The sequence below is a fragment of the Mustela nigripes genome, chromosome 17 (assembly GCF_022355385.1).
Source record: "Mustela nigripes isolate SB6536 chromosome 17, MUSNIG.SB6536, whole genome shotgun sequence".
Taxonomy (NCBI): Eukaryota; Metazoa; Chordata; class Mammalia; order Carnivora; family Mustelidae; genus Mustela; species Mustela nigripes.
In genome coordinates, this window is record NC_081573.1 from 5,897,794 (window position 1) to 5,913,474 (window position 15,681).

Here is a 15,681-nt window from a genome sequence, read left to right on the forward strand (position 1 = left end):
CTGAAGGGGGAGGGAGAGTCTGGGAGGGGAAGGCCGGGGGGCGAGGAAAGGATGAGTTTTGAGCTGGGGCCCCGGTTACAGGGACAGAAAAAGAGTCAGGAAAATGTCACCTACACCCAGAAAGCCTTCCTCTTAACCGCCGTGCAAAATTTTTTCCCCACCCATTTCTGAATGCCCCCTTCTATTTTGGCTTCATTCACTCACTTTTTTGTTTACTCAACATATACTCCTGGGGCGCCTGGGTGGCTCAGTGGGTTAAAGCCCCTGCCTTTAGCTCAGGACATGGTCCTGGGGTCCTGGGATTGGGCTCTCTGCTCAGTGGGGAGCCTGCTTCCTCCTCTCTCTCTGCCTGCCTCTCTGCTTACTTGTGATCTCTGTCTGTCAAATAAATAAATAAATAAATCTTTTTAAAAAAAAGAAAAGAAAAAAAGAAACAAACAAACAAAAGAAAGTAAACGCAAAAAAACATTGTCTCCTGAGGTCTCCCTGGAAAATGCTGGAATGGAGATCTGAGTCAGACCCAGGACTTGCCCTGCAGGGGCTCCCCATCTGGGAGGGTGTGCTAGGGGACAGACTTATGTCCAGTCACATCTGGTGCAGTGGATAATAATGGAGGCAGCAGGGGACCTTGCCTCTTAGATCAGAGAAGACTTCCCAGGGGAGGTGAGGCCCTCGCTGGGCCTTGCAGGAAATCCAGTTGTCTCTCAGCAGACAGGAGGAGCCCAGAGTCTCTGGGGAGAGACATCAGGAGCATTGTCTCATTCAATTGTGTTTGATTCCTCTCCTGAGGATCCCAGTGTGCCCTCTGGGGGCCAGTGTTGGACACCCAGAGATGGGTCAGGTCTGGGCCCTTGAGGGAGGACACAGTTCCTCCCCTAATGGGATTGGTGCTCTAATGGAGGTAGCCCAGGGTGTTAGGAATGTGCACAGCAGGCACTGACTCCGGTTGGAGGAGGGGCAGTCAGGGAGGGCTTCCTGGAGGAGGAGAGTTAACAAGCCAACTTGGAGAGCCAAACTTGTAGGTAGAAGCTGCTCTTCTGCACTATCAGCCTTGTCTGTCTCTCCCTCCATGTATCTCTGGTTCCTTCATTGTCTCTGCCTCTGAAAAGTTCCATGTCTTTCTCATTATTGCTCCACACCCCTGGGGTCAGCTGCAGTAAACAATGACCACAAACTGCATGGCTTAAAACAACAGCAATTTATTCTCTCACAGCCCTGAAAGCAGCAGGTCCCAAATCAAGGTGTCAGCAGGGCCACAGTCCCTCCAAAGCCTCCAGGAGAGGATCTGTCCCTGCATCGCGCAGCTTCTGGGGATTCCATGTGATCCCGGGCTTGCAGCAGAATCACGCCAGCCTCTGCCTCTGTCTGCACATTGTAGTATCGAATCTCCCTCCGCCTTTCTCTCATAAGGACAGTTGCCCTTGGATTTTGAGTCTAGCCAGATAATGCAGGATGATCCGGTCGCACGGTCACTGACTTAGTTACATTAGCAAAGACCTTTTTGGCAAATTAGGTTCCACTCTGGGTGCACTTTTTGGTGTGTGGGTTTGGGGGTACCATTCAACCCATGCCATCTTGGGAGAGCCCCTTCCCTCTCAGACCAGCCTCAGTGTTCTATCTGTATAATGGGGCTAATCCTAACCCCTCCACTCCCTGGGGCTGCTTTGAGGGTTAAAACAAAGCCAACAGAGAGCATGGCACGGCCCAGCATCAAGGAAACTGGTCAGGATGGCTGCCATTTCTTCCTGATTTATTTCTCCAACAGACCTGGGTTCTCCAACCCCCAACTCCCTGCCAAGCTTCCTGACAGATTCCTCGCTTCTCGGCACAATGCCTCCATCGTGTTTTCTTCGTCCCCCTTTGCTCTATTTTCCTCCCCTGCTCCACCGCTTCCTATTTGTATAACTCTGGGCAAGTCACCTGCACCCTCTGACGCTTGGCTTCCCCATCTGTAAAATGGGCCAACACAGCTCCTGGGTGGCTCAGTTGTTAAGTGTCTGCCTTCTGTTCAGGTCATGATCCTGGGGTCCTGCGATCACCACATCACCCGCAGCATCCCAGCATCACAGCATCAGGGCTCCCTGCTCAGCAGGGAGCCTGTTTCTCCTTTTCCCTCTGCTGCTCCCCCTGCTTGTGCTCTCTCCTCTCTCTCTCTCTCTCTCATCAGTCGATCTGGAAACCAGCACCCCTATAGCCCTCAAGAGAGGCACAGTGATGAGGAACTTGGAAGTGCTGTTCAGCCCCAGTCGAACCTCCAGGGGGCTGCACCCTGGTCAAGGTCCTAACTGGACCTTGTGGACCCCCGCCCCGCCCCGGTTAAGCCATTCCCAAACTCCAAACCCTCAGACTCGGTGGGACAGTAAATGCTTGTTGGTTGAAGCCACCAAGTTTGGGGGTGATTCCTTATGCGGCCATGGATAAGCAATACATACCTTTCTTTCCTGCGTTTTCTTTTCTCTCCATTTCTGACTCTCTTTGGCTGTCTGTGCCTTGACTGTCTGTTCCAAATTCTTTATCTGAATGCCTGTCTTTCTGACTCCACGCTGTCCTTTGATGTCCCTTGGTCTGTTTCTGGGTCTCTCTCCCTCTCTCTGGGTCTCTGCCATCTCTTCCTCTCTGGTGAGCTCTTTCTCTGCATGAGGCTCTCTACTCAGAGGGGTGTGTGTGTGTGTTTGTGTATGTGTGTGTCTCTTTCTCTATGTTTCTGTGTCTCTCTCTTTGAGTTTGGCTGTTGTCTCTCTGTCTTTGAATCTCTTCTCAGTTTCTGTTTCTCCCCACCCCCACCCCCTTGGCCTGGCAGCTTCTTCTCCCTTCTCTGACCGGTGGGATGGGCGTTTCTGTTCCTATGGCCAAGTGTGTGTCTCTGTACGTCTCTCTCTGCCTCCACCAGTATCTCCCCTTCTCTCCTTCTCTCTCACTCTGTCTCTCAATGTGTGTCTCTGTACGTCTCTCTCTGCCTCCACCAGTATCTCCCGTTCTCTCTCTCTCTCTCTCTCTCTCTCTCAGTGTGTGTCTCTGTCCCTCTCTCTCTGCCTCCCCCCCCCCCCCCCGCCCTCTCTCTCACACTCTGTCTCTGACTGTGTGTCTCTGTCTCTCCCCCACCCCCACTCCCCCGCCTCCCCGTTCCCCTATTTCCAGCACGCAGGTCTCCCTCCGCCATGTCTCCCCGCATCTACCTCGGGCTCCCCTTCCCCTCCTAAGCCTCTGCAGTCCTTCGACCTCACCTCGGCTGCCTCCCCTCGGCTGCCTCCCCTCGGCCTTCCCGGCTCCTCCTCCCGGCGCTCGGTCCCTCTCCAAGTCTCTGCCTCCCCCTCCTGGTCAGCTGCCCGCACCGCACCCCGGTCTCCCAGGGGATCCCTCAGCCCCGTTAAGGCGGCCCCCAGCCGAGGCCGACTGGAGCACTGGGCGGGGGCTGCAGGCGCCACTAAGGCTCCAACCCGGGTCCGCACCAGCCGGGGTACCCCGGATCCTCCGGCACCAGCGGCCTGGAGCACGGAGACCTCGGAGGACTCCCTCAGCTCCACCTTAAGCGCCCCCCCTTCTCCCTTCTGCGGAGGCTGGGAACTGCCAGCTCCGGGCCCCAGGTGTCCAGGCCACCCCCCCACCCCTCCGTCCCCCTCCCCCGGCACAGCTGGAAGCTGGATATTAGCCCCCAATGACCCCTCCATCCTGCCCCTTGGTCTCTCCCCACACCAGTCCGAGGACTGTTTGCTGCTGTGAGATCACTCGCCCCCCCCCCCCCCCCCCCCCCCCCCCCAACGCCAAAAAAAAAAAAAAAACCCCAGAGAGAGATCAGAGAGGGAGGGGGAGGAGGGAGCGAGGATGAGGGAAGAGAGAGACGGCGAAACAGGAGAGGCAGAAGAGGAGGAGGTGGGGAGACTGGGCGAGAAAGAAGCAGGAGAGGAGGGAGACCGGGAGGAGGAGAGAGAAGCAGGATGGAGACATGGGGTTAGGTGGCTCCGGGGAGCTGAAGAAAAGAGAGCAAAGAGGGGGTGTGGATTAGAAACCAGGAGGTAACCCCGGGGAGAAGCAGGAGGCAGAGAAAGGGGTAGGAAGATCGGGAGGTAGAGGGAGGCTGGAGGGTTGGGGAAAAGAGAAAAGGAAGGAGAGGCACAGAGAGCTGGGAGAGCAGGGAGGAGTGTATTTGGGGGGTCTCAGTTCCCTGCTGCCTCGGTGTTTGGGGAACTGGACTCCCTGTAGGGAGGAGAGGCAGGCTGGAAGTCCTGGAGGGACAGGGTCCCACAGAGCAGGGAAGGAGGAGCTGAGAGAGGGGCCAGGACGCTGGGAGGGGGTTGCTCAGAGGCCTCCCAGGGATGGGGGTTGCTGCTCGTCTGAGCGTTCCTAGGGCGCTGGTACTCTGGGCCGCACTGGGGGCGGCAGGTAAGGCCGGGGGTTGGGGCGGGAGCCCCTGAGGGAGAGGTGGGGGTGGGGTACCAAGGGGAGGGGTTCAGGCTGCTCTTTCCCCAGCTCACATTGGACCTGCACCTGACCCCGAGGACTGGTGGAGCTACAAGGATAATCTCCAGGGAAACTTCGTGCCAGGTGGAGCCAGGGCGGGGACCCAGGACTTGGGGCTGCAGGGTGCCTCCTTCCTCAGACCCAGGAGCCCTGTCCTCCTCGCAGGACCCCGGAGTCCCAGCCCCTTCCTTCCCTCTCCCTCCCTTCCTCCCTCTAGAGTCGGCCCCAGCCTCTGAACCCCAGCAGCTCACCACGGGACATTATATATGCGCATTTCAAGTAGTGAGTGGGAGTGAGTGGAAGGAAGGAGTGTGGGGGTGCAAAAGAGAGTGGGGGGGGGGGGTTGCAGGGAAAGAGGCAGGTAGGTCTGGCTTGTGCTGGGAACCAGAGGCTCATTGGTCGCATCCCCTGCCTTGACCAGCCCCTGCAACTTCTCTCCCCCGGTACATTCATTATCCAGCTGTGGGACAAGGGAGAGTGAAAGAACTACAACTCCCATGGGCTCTGGGGCAGACATGCCCCAGATGGTAGGCTGGCAGCACTCAGGCCTGCTGGGAGTTGTAGTTCCTTCCCCCAATGACTTAATTGAAGGTAGATTTGGTTAAGGAGGCGGCTAGATGATCTTTGGAAACTCCTCCAAGATTCTTCTAGGACCCAAGATTCTGGATTCCCAGCCCCTTCCTCCCTCAGACCCAGGAGTCCCCATCCCCTACCCTTCCTGTCCTGGGATCCAGGAGTCCAAAACACAGCCTTCTCAGCAGATCCCAGCTTTGGGATCCAGTCCTATCTTTGACTCCCTTTCCTCCCTGCCCCACCCCTGCCTCCAGGGCCTCCCTTCTGGGGCTTAGTGAATGCAGCCTGGAGTCTGTGTGCTGTGGGGAAGCGGCAGAGCCCTGTGGATGTGGAGCTGAAGAGGGTCCTTTATGACCCCTTTCTGCCCCCACTGAGACTCAGCACTGGGGGAGAGAAGGTAAGGGGCCTGGTGGGAGGGTTCACCAAATCCCCTGGGGGTGGGCACGAGTGGGGGTGGGGTGCGGAGGTGGAAGGCCCCCCCTGGGTTAAGGAGCCGTAGACAGTGGGTAGAAAGGAGGCTCCTTACACTCTAATATGAATCACCTGTTCTTCTTTATCCAAACATGGCTCCCTAGGTTTTCCGTGTCTGTAAAAGCAATGTTAACACAGACTGTTCCCTGGGCCAAGCATGGTTTTAAAAAGCCTGATCAGCCTGCTAATCCTCCCAACCACCCCATGAGATAGAGGCTATTGTTCTCCTCATTTTAAGGATGCAGAAACTGAGGCACAGAGAGATTGAGTTACTTGTCTGAGGTCACACAGCTAGAGGGTCAGCACTGGGATTCAGACCCAGGTAGTGTGGTCCTAGCATCTAGGCTCTTGCACACTTTGCAATTCCATTTCTTGTAAGAGTTGGCACCCCTCTTCACTCACCTGCCCCTGCCAGAAGCCCGGGGCTATTCCCAACCCATACCCATTCTTGCCTTCATTCCCCTGTCCATTCTGGGTCCTTTTTCATCTCCCTGCTCAATATCATTTGGATCCTGTCACTGTGTGTCTCCTCCAACTCCCCCACCATCAACTTGCCCCTGGACTAGTGCCACAGGGTGCTAGCTAGCCTGGTTCTCTGCCTTCTGCCCTCCATTCTCCATCCCACAGCTAGAGGGATGTTTAAAAACACAAAGCAGAGCATTCCACTCTCCTCTCAAAATATTCCTAACGGGAGAAGTAATACTAACAGATTTAAACAGCAAATACCATGTTCCAGGCACTGTGCCAGGTGTGAGATTTTAGATATATATAAATTTTATATATATATATAAAATATATATTTATATATACACATATACATATAGATGTATTTATTTTTAATTATTTAAATAAAAATACAAAATATTCCATCATTGTCCACAAGGCCCTGTACCATCTGGCTCCTATCACCTCTCCGTTCACCAGGCACTAGTCCCACAAGCCCCTGCACTAGCACTGAAAGAGGCTACCTCAGGGCCTTTGCACTTGCTGTTTCCTCTTCCAGGAATACCCTTCTCTCCTTTGCAACAAATTCCTACTTATCTTTTGGGTCTCCATTCAAATGTCACTTTCTCATGAAGGCCTTTCCTCATCTCCCCACCCCCCACCCCAGTCTAGGCTGGGTTTCCCATGTTACCTTCTCAGAGCTCTCAGTTCTTCCCCGCTTAAGCTTAAGATGTAATTAATTAAGCAGTTACTTACGTAATTTGTTATTTATTGTCTGCCTCGGCTCCGTGAGGACACAAGTTCCATGAGCCCAGGGTTTTTGCCTACTTGTTCCTTGCTCTCTTCCTGGCATCCATGGCACATAGTAGCAGCTCAATAAATATCTGTGAGTTGAATAAATGCACCGATATTGAGCACCTATCATGGGGCTAGAACAGACCCTGGGAAGTAACTGATGTTCCAGCTGTGCTGAATGATTAAATGCTTGGTGGAAGCAGGAAATGTAGGAGTGGAACACAGGAGGGAAAAGACCTTCCCTCTTTGTCCCTGTGACAGCTTCCTCCTCTCCTACAGCTTCGGGGAACGTTGTACAACACTGGCCGCCATGTCTCCTTCCTGCCTGCGCCACGGCCCGTGGTCAATGTGTCTGGGGGTCCCCTCCTCTACAGCCACCGACTCAGTGAACTGCGACTGCTCTTTGGAGCACGTGATGGAGCTGGCTCTGAACACCAGATCAACCACCAGGGCTTCTCTGCTGAGGTGGTGGCCACTGACCTCTGACCCTTGACCTTCACCCAGAGCTGACCCAATTCCTCCCACCTCACCTTTCTCTTAATGCCTCACCCCACCCTCCTTTCCAGAACCACTGCCCCCCACCCAAGCACTAATCTTTAACCTGCCTTGGGACCCTGAGGGCCCAGAGCTGCACCCATTCTCTCCTCCCCTTCTACTGGGGGAACCCCACTCTGTGCTCCCCTCCCAGGTGCAGCTCATCCATTTCAACCAAGAACTCTACGGGAACCTCAGCGCCGCCTCCCGGGGCCCCAATGGCCTGGCCATTCTCAGCCTCTTCATCAATGTGAGCCCAGGCGAGATCCCAAAGGATGAAGGGGAATTCTGGAATCTGGTCTGGGGAAGAGGGAGTCTGGGTGGCCCAGATTCCTGGGTCCTGGGGGAGGGAGGATTGGGAGCTTAGACTTGGGACTTTTGGATTCCTACCTCCTCACCTTGTACCCCCACACAGGTGGCTGGCAGCTCGAACCCCTTCCTCAGCCGCCTCCTTAACCGGGACACCATCACCCGCATCTCCTACAAGAGTAAGTCCTTGGTGCATTGGGGGGAGGGGATGGGGAGCTGTGTGTGCACAGGAGGGGAGTTCAAGAGGGGTCCTGCTCCTCACTCTAGCCCGGTATTGCTGCAGATGATGCCTACTTTCTTCAAGACCTGAGCCTGGAGCTCCTGTTCCCCGAATCCTTCGGCTTCATCACTTATCAGGGCTCCCTCAGCACCCCGCCCTGCTCAGAGACTGTCACCTGGATCCTCATTGACCGGGCCCTCAATATCACCTCCCTCCAGGTGACTTCTGTCTGCCCCCTCCAGCCTGGCTAACCCGTTCCGTGGCCTGGGCATCGCTCTTGGCCTCTTCTACCCTCCTTCCGCCTTACTTTTCTCCTGGGCCGAGTGAGACCCCGCCCACCTGCCCCAGGGGCGGGGCTTTCCTCTGTGGCCCTTCACCAAGACCGCTCACCGTTCACTCACAGTTTCCCACCCGCTTCCGCCGCAGATGCACTCCCTGAGACTCCTGAGCCAGAATCCTCCGTCCCAGATCTTCCAGAGCCTCAGCGGTAACGGCCGGCCCCTGCAGCCCTTGGCCCACAGGGCCTTGAGGGGCAACAGGGACCCCCGGCACCCCGAGAGGCGCTGCCGAGGCCCCAACTACCGCCTGCATGGTATGGTCCGGTCTGCACCCCTCCCCGCACGTCTTGGTCTAACCCGCCTATGTGTCTCCCCTTCTTTTCTCAACATGATATAGTCCTACCCACCCCTTTGACGTTTCTGTACGGTCCAGCCTCCTGAGCTCGCACTCGCTCTTTTCTCCCTTCTATGTGTCAACATGGTACAGTCCACTTCCACGCCAGAGACCATTGCTGGTCCGTGATTTGTCTTTCCTCTCCACTGCTTGAAACTTGCAACTTGGTATATAACCCGAGCTCCCTGGCTTCCCACTGGGCCGTGGTTTTTTATTACGACGGCTTTCCAAAATGGTACAGCCCGGATCCCTTCCCTGTTTCGGTGTGGTACAAATCTCAGGCTGTTCCGTAATCTGACACACACCCCTTCCTGAAAATCAACATGGTACAGCCTCCTCCCCTTCCTACTGTCTCCCCGAGCTTCGACCCTGTGATCTTACAGCCACTCAGCTAGCTTCTCAACGTGGTATGGCCCAGACCCTCCTACCCCCACCCCATGAATACCTTCGTGTAGTTCAGTCTGATGCTGAAGCTGGACGTCAACCCTCCTAGTCCACCCTCCTGCTGCCTCCTGCTGGTTAAACCCAGTGCCGGTCCAGAATCTGACCGTTTCCCCCAGTTTCTCGACCTGGTACATCCCGGCTTCCCCTTTCGCAGCCTCCGTGGTAGAGCCCTCCGCGGCCCAGCCCCCGACTCCTGCAAACCCTCTTGCAGGGTCCAACCTCTCGTGCCGTAAACTAATGCTCCCCCACTGCTGTCGTCTGTCTTACAGTGGATGGTGCCCCCCATGGTCGCTGAGACTCCCCATCGAGGATTGTGCCTGTCCTTTCCAAGCCTCCCCACACGGGGAGGGGAGTCACCCCCAAAACAAAGCTATTAAAGGGACAGAATACTTCCTGTTTCTTAGTGGTCTGATTCTGGGCGCGGCGGGGAAACATTTGGGTCGTGAAAAACAGCAGCCTTCTAGAAACCAATCTCCGTCTTCCTAAACCGCACTGCTCGTTTTTTTTTGTTTTTTTTTTTTTTTTTTTGCTTCCGGTTTCCCAAAACCGTCATTTAGACTGGCGGCTCCTTTAAGCCGCGGCTCTTTCACTACCCCCCCCAACTCACCCTCCCCATCGGGCAGCACGCGCAGAGCCATGTGCTTCCCCCTCCCGCCTGCCTCATTGGCCCGAAATGGGTCACGGTCCCGCCCCCAGTGCCGTCTCCCATTGGGCAAATGTAGGTCAGGGTCCCGCCTCCCACCTAAAGGCACTGCAACTTCTCGCACGGAACCCTTCACGCGCCCTCCCGGGCCTCGGCGGATCCGGGGGTCCCATTGGCCGTGCGTCTCGAGGGGTCAAGACGCGATTGGCCCGCTCTTTCAGCCGGAGGGCGGCACGCGGCTGGGGTCCTCGGCCCAAGCAGCTAGCGGGGGCTAATAGGAGGGGTGCGCGCTGTGGCGTCGAGTGTTTTGGTTTGGCTTTTTTTTTTTTTTTTTTCCGCGAAAGAAGTTTGCGTTGGCCACGCCTCAAGGAGGCCGCCTCCTCTTGCCCCCTCCCCCGCCCCTCCGCGCACACCTCTTGGTGCAGATTGCAGAGCGCCTTCCGCTGAGAGAGCTGCAGATTTTGCAAGAGCAAGGCTCGCCCACCGTGTAGAAGGAGCGCCTTGTGTCCCCTTGAACTCTGGACTGCAAAGAACCCGCTGCCTGATTTGATCAACCCCTCACTCAGACTGCATGGTCTCCAGGGACCCTCTTGAGTTGCACGTTTCTGCACCGAGGACTGCAAATCCCCGTCACTCCTAGGATTTGCAGTGTTCTGGATACTGGAGGCTCGCAAGCTACGCTCGCCCGCCCCTGGGCAGGCACTCGCCCGAACCACTGGAGTGTGCCTCTAACTGGCAGGCCGGCTCTTCGCCTCTCCATGAGCCCCTGAGCCTGCGGGCAGGTGCCCGGTGATGGCGCGGCCCGTGAGCGACAGGACCCCGGCCCCCCTGCTGCTGGGCGGCCCAGCCGGGGCCCCCCCTGGCGGGGGAGCGCTGCTTGGGTTGCGGAGCCTTCTGCAGGGGACCAGCAAACCCAAAGACCCAGCCAGCTGTGAGTTCTAGCCCCCCTCTATCCTAACCCGGACACCCTACTCCCTCAGGGATTCAAGTGCTGGGACGGGGGGCTCCTCTTACGTGTCGAGAGTCCATCTTCCAACCGTCATCTGCCCAGTTACTAAGGTGTTTAGGCCCCTAGATCTCTCAGCACCCAGGATCCAAAAGTACCTGCGCTCAAGCCCGTCCAAGAGGAGGACCCAGGAGTCCCCCAGAGTCCTCCTCTCCGAGGACCTGAGAGTCTGGGCCTAAGCCCCCCCCCCCCGCATTCTTTGGTCCTGAACGTCTGGACCCCTGGGGTCCAGGGAGGAGGGAGGGGGTGTGTCTGATGCTCACACGGTAGTGACACGGGCTTGGGCGGGGCCTCCTGGGGTCACATGGAGTCTAGGGATGAGGAATGTGCCCCAGGAATAGAGCCCCTTCCTGCCCCTTACATAGTGTGGGGGTGGGGAGAAGAGGCCACAGTGAGCAGGGGTAGGCTACAGAGAAATTACAGAACTGTCATTTTTTTCCCCTCTCACCTGCCCAACCCTCCATCTACCTCTGTCTGAACTTCCGTCCCCCTTCTGTGTATCTATCCCTTCCCTGGTCTGTGTCCTACCCCTTTCTGGGACCCTATCCTCCCCTCTTTCTGAGTCTCTGTCCCTCTCTCGGTTTCTGTCCCCCTCTGTCTGTGCCGCCCACGTCTGTGCCTTCTCTCTCTGGGTCTCTTCTCTTTGGGTCCTTGCCTTCTCTCCTGTCTGTTCCTCTTCCCCGCCTGTTCCCTCTTTGGATCTCCGCCCTGTGGGTCTCTATCTCCCCTTTCTTCGTGTATTTCTGTCCTGGGGTCTCTTGTCCATCTCTTTCTTCTCGCCCGCTCATTCCCTGGCCTGCAGGTCTCCTGAAGGAAAAGGAGCGCAAGGCGGCTCCGCCTGCAGCCACGGTCCCCGGGCCCGGCCTGGAGACGGCGAGCCCGGCGGATGCCCCAGCTGGGGCAGTGCTGGGCGGCGGGTCCCCGCGGGGGCGCCCGGGGGCCGCACCTGGCCCGGGTCTGTTGGCGCCGCTGCTGTGGGAGCGGACGCTGCCGTTCGGCGACGTGGAGTACGTGGACCTGGACGCCTTCTTGCTGGAGCACGGGCTCCCGCCCAGCCCGCCGCCCCCCGGCGGCCCTTCACCGACGCCCTCCCCCGTGCGCACGCCCGCACCCTCCCCGGGGCCGGGTTCCTGCGGCTCAGCTTCCCCTCGTTCCTCCCCGGGGCACGCCCCCACCCGGGCTGCCCTCGGGGCCGCGGGCGGCCACCGCGCAGGTGCGACGGCGGGGGCGGGGCAGGACCCTGGAGGGGCGGGGCTTGGGCTTCAGGGGCAGGGCTGTGCCGCACTTGGCCGGGGACCTTGGGGCTGGGGTTGTGCGCCCAAATTCTGGGTCCACGCAGTAGCGAGATGTTGGGAGAGGAGGCCGTTTTCTTTGTCCCGTAATGCATCAGAGACTGGGTCTCCTGGATCCATTGGAGATGAAGGACTTGGGATCTCAAATTCTAGGAAGCCTTTCCTGTGGGGCGGTAGTGAGGACTTTTCTTTGGGACGTGGTGAGAGAAGGTCCGGATACTCGAGGAGCCGGGATTGGGATCCCAGAACACCGGAATTATTTGCTGGGGAGTGAAGTGCACTCTGGAATCTGGGCGCGGAGTCAGTGGAGTTGGGGAAGGACTGCTACTCCTAGGCCCTCTATAGGAGAGAAAGCAAGGTCTGGGTACAGACTTCTATTTTACCAGGACATAAAAGACTGGCACCCCTAGCTGCTGGATCCTCCCGTGGAGAGGAGCTAGGGCCCGGGGTCCCGGAGTCGTCTAGAGGGGAAAAAAGATCTTCATTCTGGGTCTTCTGTTGCAGCGAGGACCGAGAGCTTCCTATGTTCCTGGGAGAGGAGGGGCTTGGGAATCCCAGAATCATGTGATCCCAGTGGCGAGGGAGAAGGTCCAGGGTTCCGTTTGTGCCCATGTTCCCCAGACACCAGGAGGGCCTGGATCTTTGGAGCTTGAGAGGTTTGAGCTGAGAGACCCCAGGGGGCAAAAGGAAAAGTGTGTTTCCCCGGGCACTTGGGGGTCTCCACGGGCAGACTGCAGGTTGGGAATTCCTGGACACACCTGCCCCTGGCCGGACCTCTAGGCAGAACCGGGGCCCCCTCTTTCCCTGCCGCACATTCCCGCGCCACGTGAGTCCTCTCCTCCCTCCTCCCTGCTCCTCACTTCGCGCAGGCGCGGTCACACAGAGGGGGGGCGGGGCCTGGGGAACTAGAGGGCGCCCGTGGCGGGGGGGCCGGGGGGGGGCGGGACGGGAAAGCTGGCGCCCACACGTGACTGGCCCTGAACCTGTATCCTCAGCTGACCCCGGCATGCTCGCTCTTAAAGGCACAGTCCGGCCGTACCCCCTCCCTTGAACCAGCCTTCCCCAAACCTCATTCATTTCTGCTTTTCTTCCTTACCCGTTTGGGCCAGTTAGCTGTTAAGCGGCGCATCTGAAGTCTTTTCAGTGCACTGGATTTCTTTCTTCTGAACAGCCTTGGGGTCTAGGCTTTGGTCAGGGATTCAGTAGGCAGGATTCAGGCTAGATAATGGGAAAGGAGCTAACGCTGCAAATTTGAAGGCCTGGGGTTTCAGAAGCAATAGAACAGGCTCGTGTGTTACTTAGGGCGTGTCAGTTGTCATTGGGCCTGTTTCCCTGTTTGTGAAAGTGGAATTGGTTCCATGATGTCTAAGCACCTTTGTAGCTTCGGGAACCTTCCTGTTTTACATTAGAGAGGTTAATCTCTGGAGGGCCTTGTGGTGGATCTCATTAGGGCCTTCCTTGTGGTCAAAGATATACCTGAGCAGGGGGTACTTTGAACCTCCCCCCCAAGTAAATACACACTCAGGAAGCACATTCTGTTTCCCCAAGGCCTGACCTCCCGGGACACACCCAGCCCGGTGGACCCAGACACGGTGGAGGTGCTGATGACATTTGAACCTGACCCAGCTGATTTAGCCCTGTCAAGCATTCCCGGCCATGAGACCTTTGACCCTCGGAGACATCGCTTCTCAGAGGAGGAGCTGAAACCCCAGCCCATCATGAAGAAGGCTCGGAAGATCCAGGTGCCAGAGGAGCAGAAGGTGAGCCCTGCCGGATGTAGGCTGCAGGCATGGCCCCTACAGGTCCCACAGCCAGGGATGGCCCTTTCCTCACAGACAGGCCTGGGCTTTTCACTGCGGTTAGCTCTCAGGTTCTCTTAACCTGCAGCCAAGCATCAGTCGTCCACAGCCATGGGGCACAAAGGAGACCAAAGTTTCAGCTTGAGATTTACGAAGATGGTATCATTGTGGGACGCAGACTCAGCTAGCCCTGCTGGAACCACTCCTACAGGCTTGGAGCTTTGACCAGGCCCTGTTGCTAAGGACAGCATCTCTTAGCAGTAGCATCAGTCTGTTTCTTCTGAGCCACTACCTGGGCTGGGTCTGGTCCTTTGACCTCTGCTTTGGGGCATTCTGCAGGGTGCTTCCATCTGCCTGGGATGCAGACTTTGCCAGCCCTGGGCCTTGTTTTCTGGGCCTTGGCTGCTCATTGATGAGAGGCCTTGAGTTCCCATTAGCAGCCAGAGCCACATTCTGATCTGGGCAGTGAATTTTTTTTTTTTTTTCTTGCTGCTTTGCCAGTAAGGGGTTCCTGGGCTCCTCTCACTGGACTTCACCATAACTACCTGAAACACTGAGGACTGACCTGTAAACGCAGTCTAGACCAGTGGTCTAGACCTGTCACAGGGCCTGGACTGGATTTGCCCTAGTAAGTGGGAACTAGGCTTTAATGACATGGGGGGTGGGAGGAGAGCATCTTGTGGACCTCTGTGTGGTCCTCGTTCCTAAGGAGTGGTCCTCCTCCGCAGCCAGATTCTAGGACTGGAGAACTCTAAGTGTAATGGTGTGGGGAGGCTTCTTTGCTGAGGGACAGCTCTTCTAGCAGTTGGGACCCATGGGGAAGAAGGCAGCTCTCTGGCCTCTATCCAAGGCCAGAGGGTCCGAGACAGCCACAGTTACTGGAACCACTCAGATTGCTGGGGAAGGATGGGGTTGCCTTGACAATGAGGTCAAAAGGCTCCAGCTCTGGGATTTATGGGACACAAAACCCCATTGCTAGGGAGCCTAGGCTTTCCTTAGCAACCAGGATCTGAGAAGGTGGTACATAAAGCAGTGCTTTTTACTGGAAGAAGCCCTCAGACCCTGAAGGCCCCGTTGCCAAGGAACAAGCATCCTTAGCAACCAGGGGCTAACTGTAGGGCCTTTGTCAAGCGGAGTGGTGGGGTCTGCTTCGCACAGTGGAAACATGGAGCCCAGTGGCTTGGAGTGGGGAGAACTAGCTCACACCTTAGTTGTTGCTAGGGGCCTGCTGCCCTTAGCAACCAGACCCTTGGGTACTCATCCTCGGAGAGCCCTGCTATCCTTTGCATCCCACTTGCTGGCGTGAAGCATCCCAGAGGGTCTCTTAGCTGTCTTCTGGTCCTTGAAGGCACAAGGAAAGCTGCTCCCCCTGGCCCTTAGTGCCTTCTCAAACCCCACCCTCAGGATGAGAAGTATTGGAGCCGGCGGTACAAGAATAACGAGGCAGCCAAGAGGTCCCGAGACGCCCGGCGGCTCAAAGAGAACCAGATATCAGTACGGGCGGCCTTCCTGGAGAAGGAGAACGCCCTGCTGCGGCAGGAAGTGGTGGCTGTGCGCCAGGAGCTGTCCCACTACCGCGCCGTGCTGTCCCGCTACCAGGCCCAGCACGGAGCCCTGTGAGGCTGTCCCCCGCCCCTGCCCGGCGGCCTCGCTCAGACTTGCGCCCTGACGTCCTCTTCTCTCCCCGCCCTGTGGCCCACCCGCCGGCCAGCTGGGTGCCCAGGGACGTGATGATGCAGATAAATACATTTATATTTTTAAGAAAAAGCGAGCCTCCCCCCCCTCCCTCGCAGGGGCGGGGAGGGTCCTCTGTGTGTGCCCCTGCCACTTCGGGGACCCCATCCTCCCACCGCCTCCGTTAACACATCCTGAATAAATCTTGAGAACCCCAGAGCCAGCTGTTGTGGGGGAGGAGGCAGCTTCCTGGCCCCAGTTCAAGGCCATTGGGTCACACTGGCCGCGGTCTGTGGGCAGGTCTGGGCTTCGGTCCATAGAAGGCAGGAGCTACTGGAAGCGCCTAG

At 57.3% G+C, this 15,681-nt stretch overlaps 2 protein-coding genes across 2 annotated transcripts; both read left to right on the forward strand.

Annotated features, from left to right (window-relative positions):
* The first annotated feature begins 3,827 nt into the window (after positions 1-3,827).
* Positions 3,828-9,319, forward strand: CA11 (carbonic anhydrase 11). Its single transcript, XM_059382112.1, has 9 exons — positions 3,828-4,380; positions 4,468-4,542; positions 5,286-5,428; positions 7,021-7,206; positions 7,430-7,525; positions 7,691-7,763; positions 7,868-8,022; positions 8,231-8,396; positions 9,190-9,319. The coding sequence occupies exons 1-9, from the start codon at positions 4,314-4,316 to the stop codon at positions 9,213-9,215; spliced, it is 987 nt and encodes a 328-aa protein (XP_059238095.1). The 5' UTR covers positions 3,828-4,313; the 3' UTR covers positions 9,216-9,319.
* Positions 9,320-9,683: 364 nt separating this feature from the next.
* Positions 9,684-15,551, forward strand: DBP (D-box binding PAR bZIP transcription factor). Its single transcript, XM_059382113.1, has 4 exons — positions 9,684-10,494; positions 11,372-11,782; positions 13,410-13,621; positions 15,065-15,551. Exons 1-4 carry the CDS (start codon positions 10,356-10,358, stop codon positions 15,278-15,280), a joined length of 978 nt encoding a protein of 325 aa, XP_059238096.1. The 5' UTR covers positions 9,684-10,355; the 3' UTR covers positions 15,281-15,551.
* Positions 15,552-15,681: the final 130 nt, after the last annotated feature.

Coding starts and splice junctions, on each gene's coding strand:
- CA11 (XM_059382112.1), top strand. CDS start 4,314: ATGGGGGTTGCTGCTCGTCTGAGCGTTCCTAGGGCGCTGGTACTCTGG. Junction 4,381..4,467: donor GGCCGCACTGGGGGCGGCAG/GTAAGGCCGGGG, acceptor CTCTTTCCCCAG/CTCACATTGGACCTGCACCT. Junction 7,526..7,690: donor TTCTCAGCCTCTTCATCAAT/GTGAGCCCAGGC, acceptor ACCCCCACACAG/GTGGCTGGCAGCTCGAACCC.
- DBP (XM_059382113.1), top strand. CDS start 10,356: ATGGCGCGGCCCGTGAGCGACAGGACCCCGGCCCCCCTGCTGCTGGGC. Junction 10,495..11,371: donor ACCCAAAGACCCAGCCAGCT/GTGAGTTCTAGC, acceptor CCTGGCCTGCAG/GTCTCCTGAAGGAAAAGGAG. Junction 11,783..13,409: donor CGCGGGCGGCCACCGCGCAG/GTGCGACGGCGG, acceptor TGTTTCCCCAAG/GCCTGACCTCCCGGGACACA.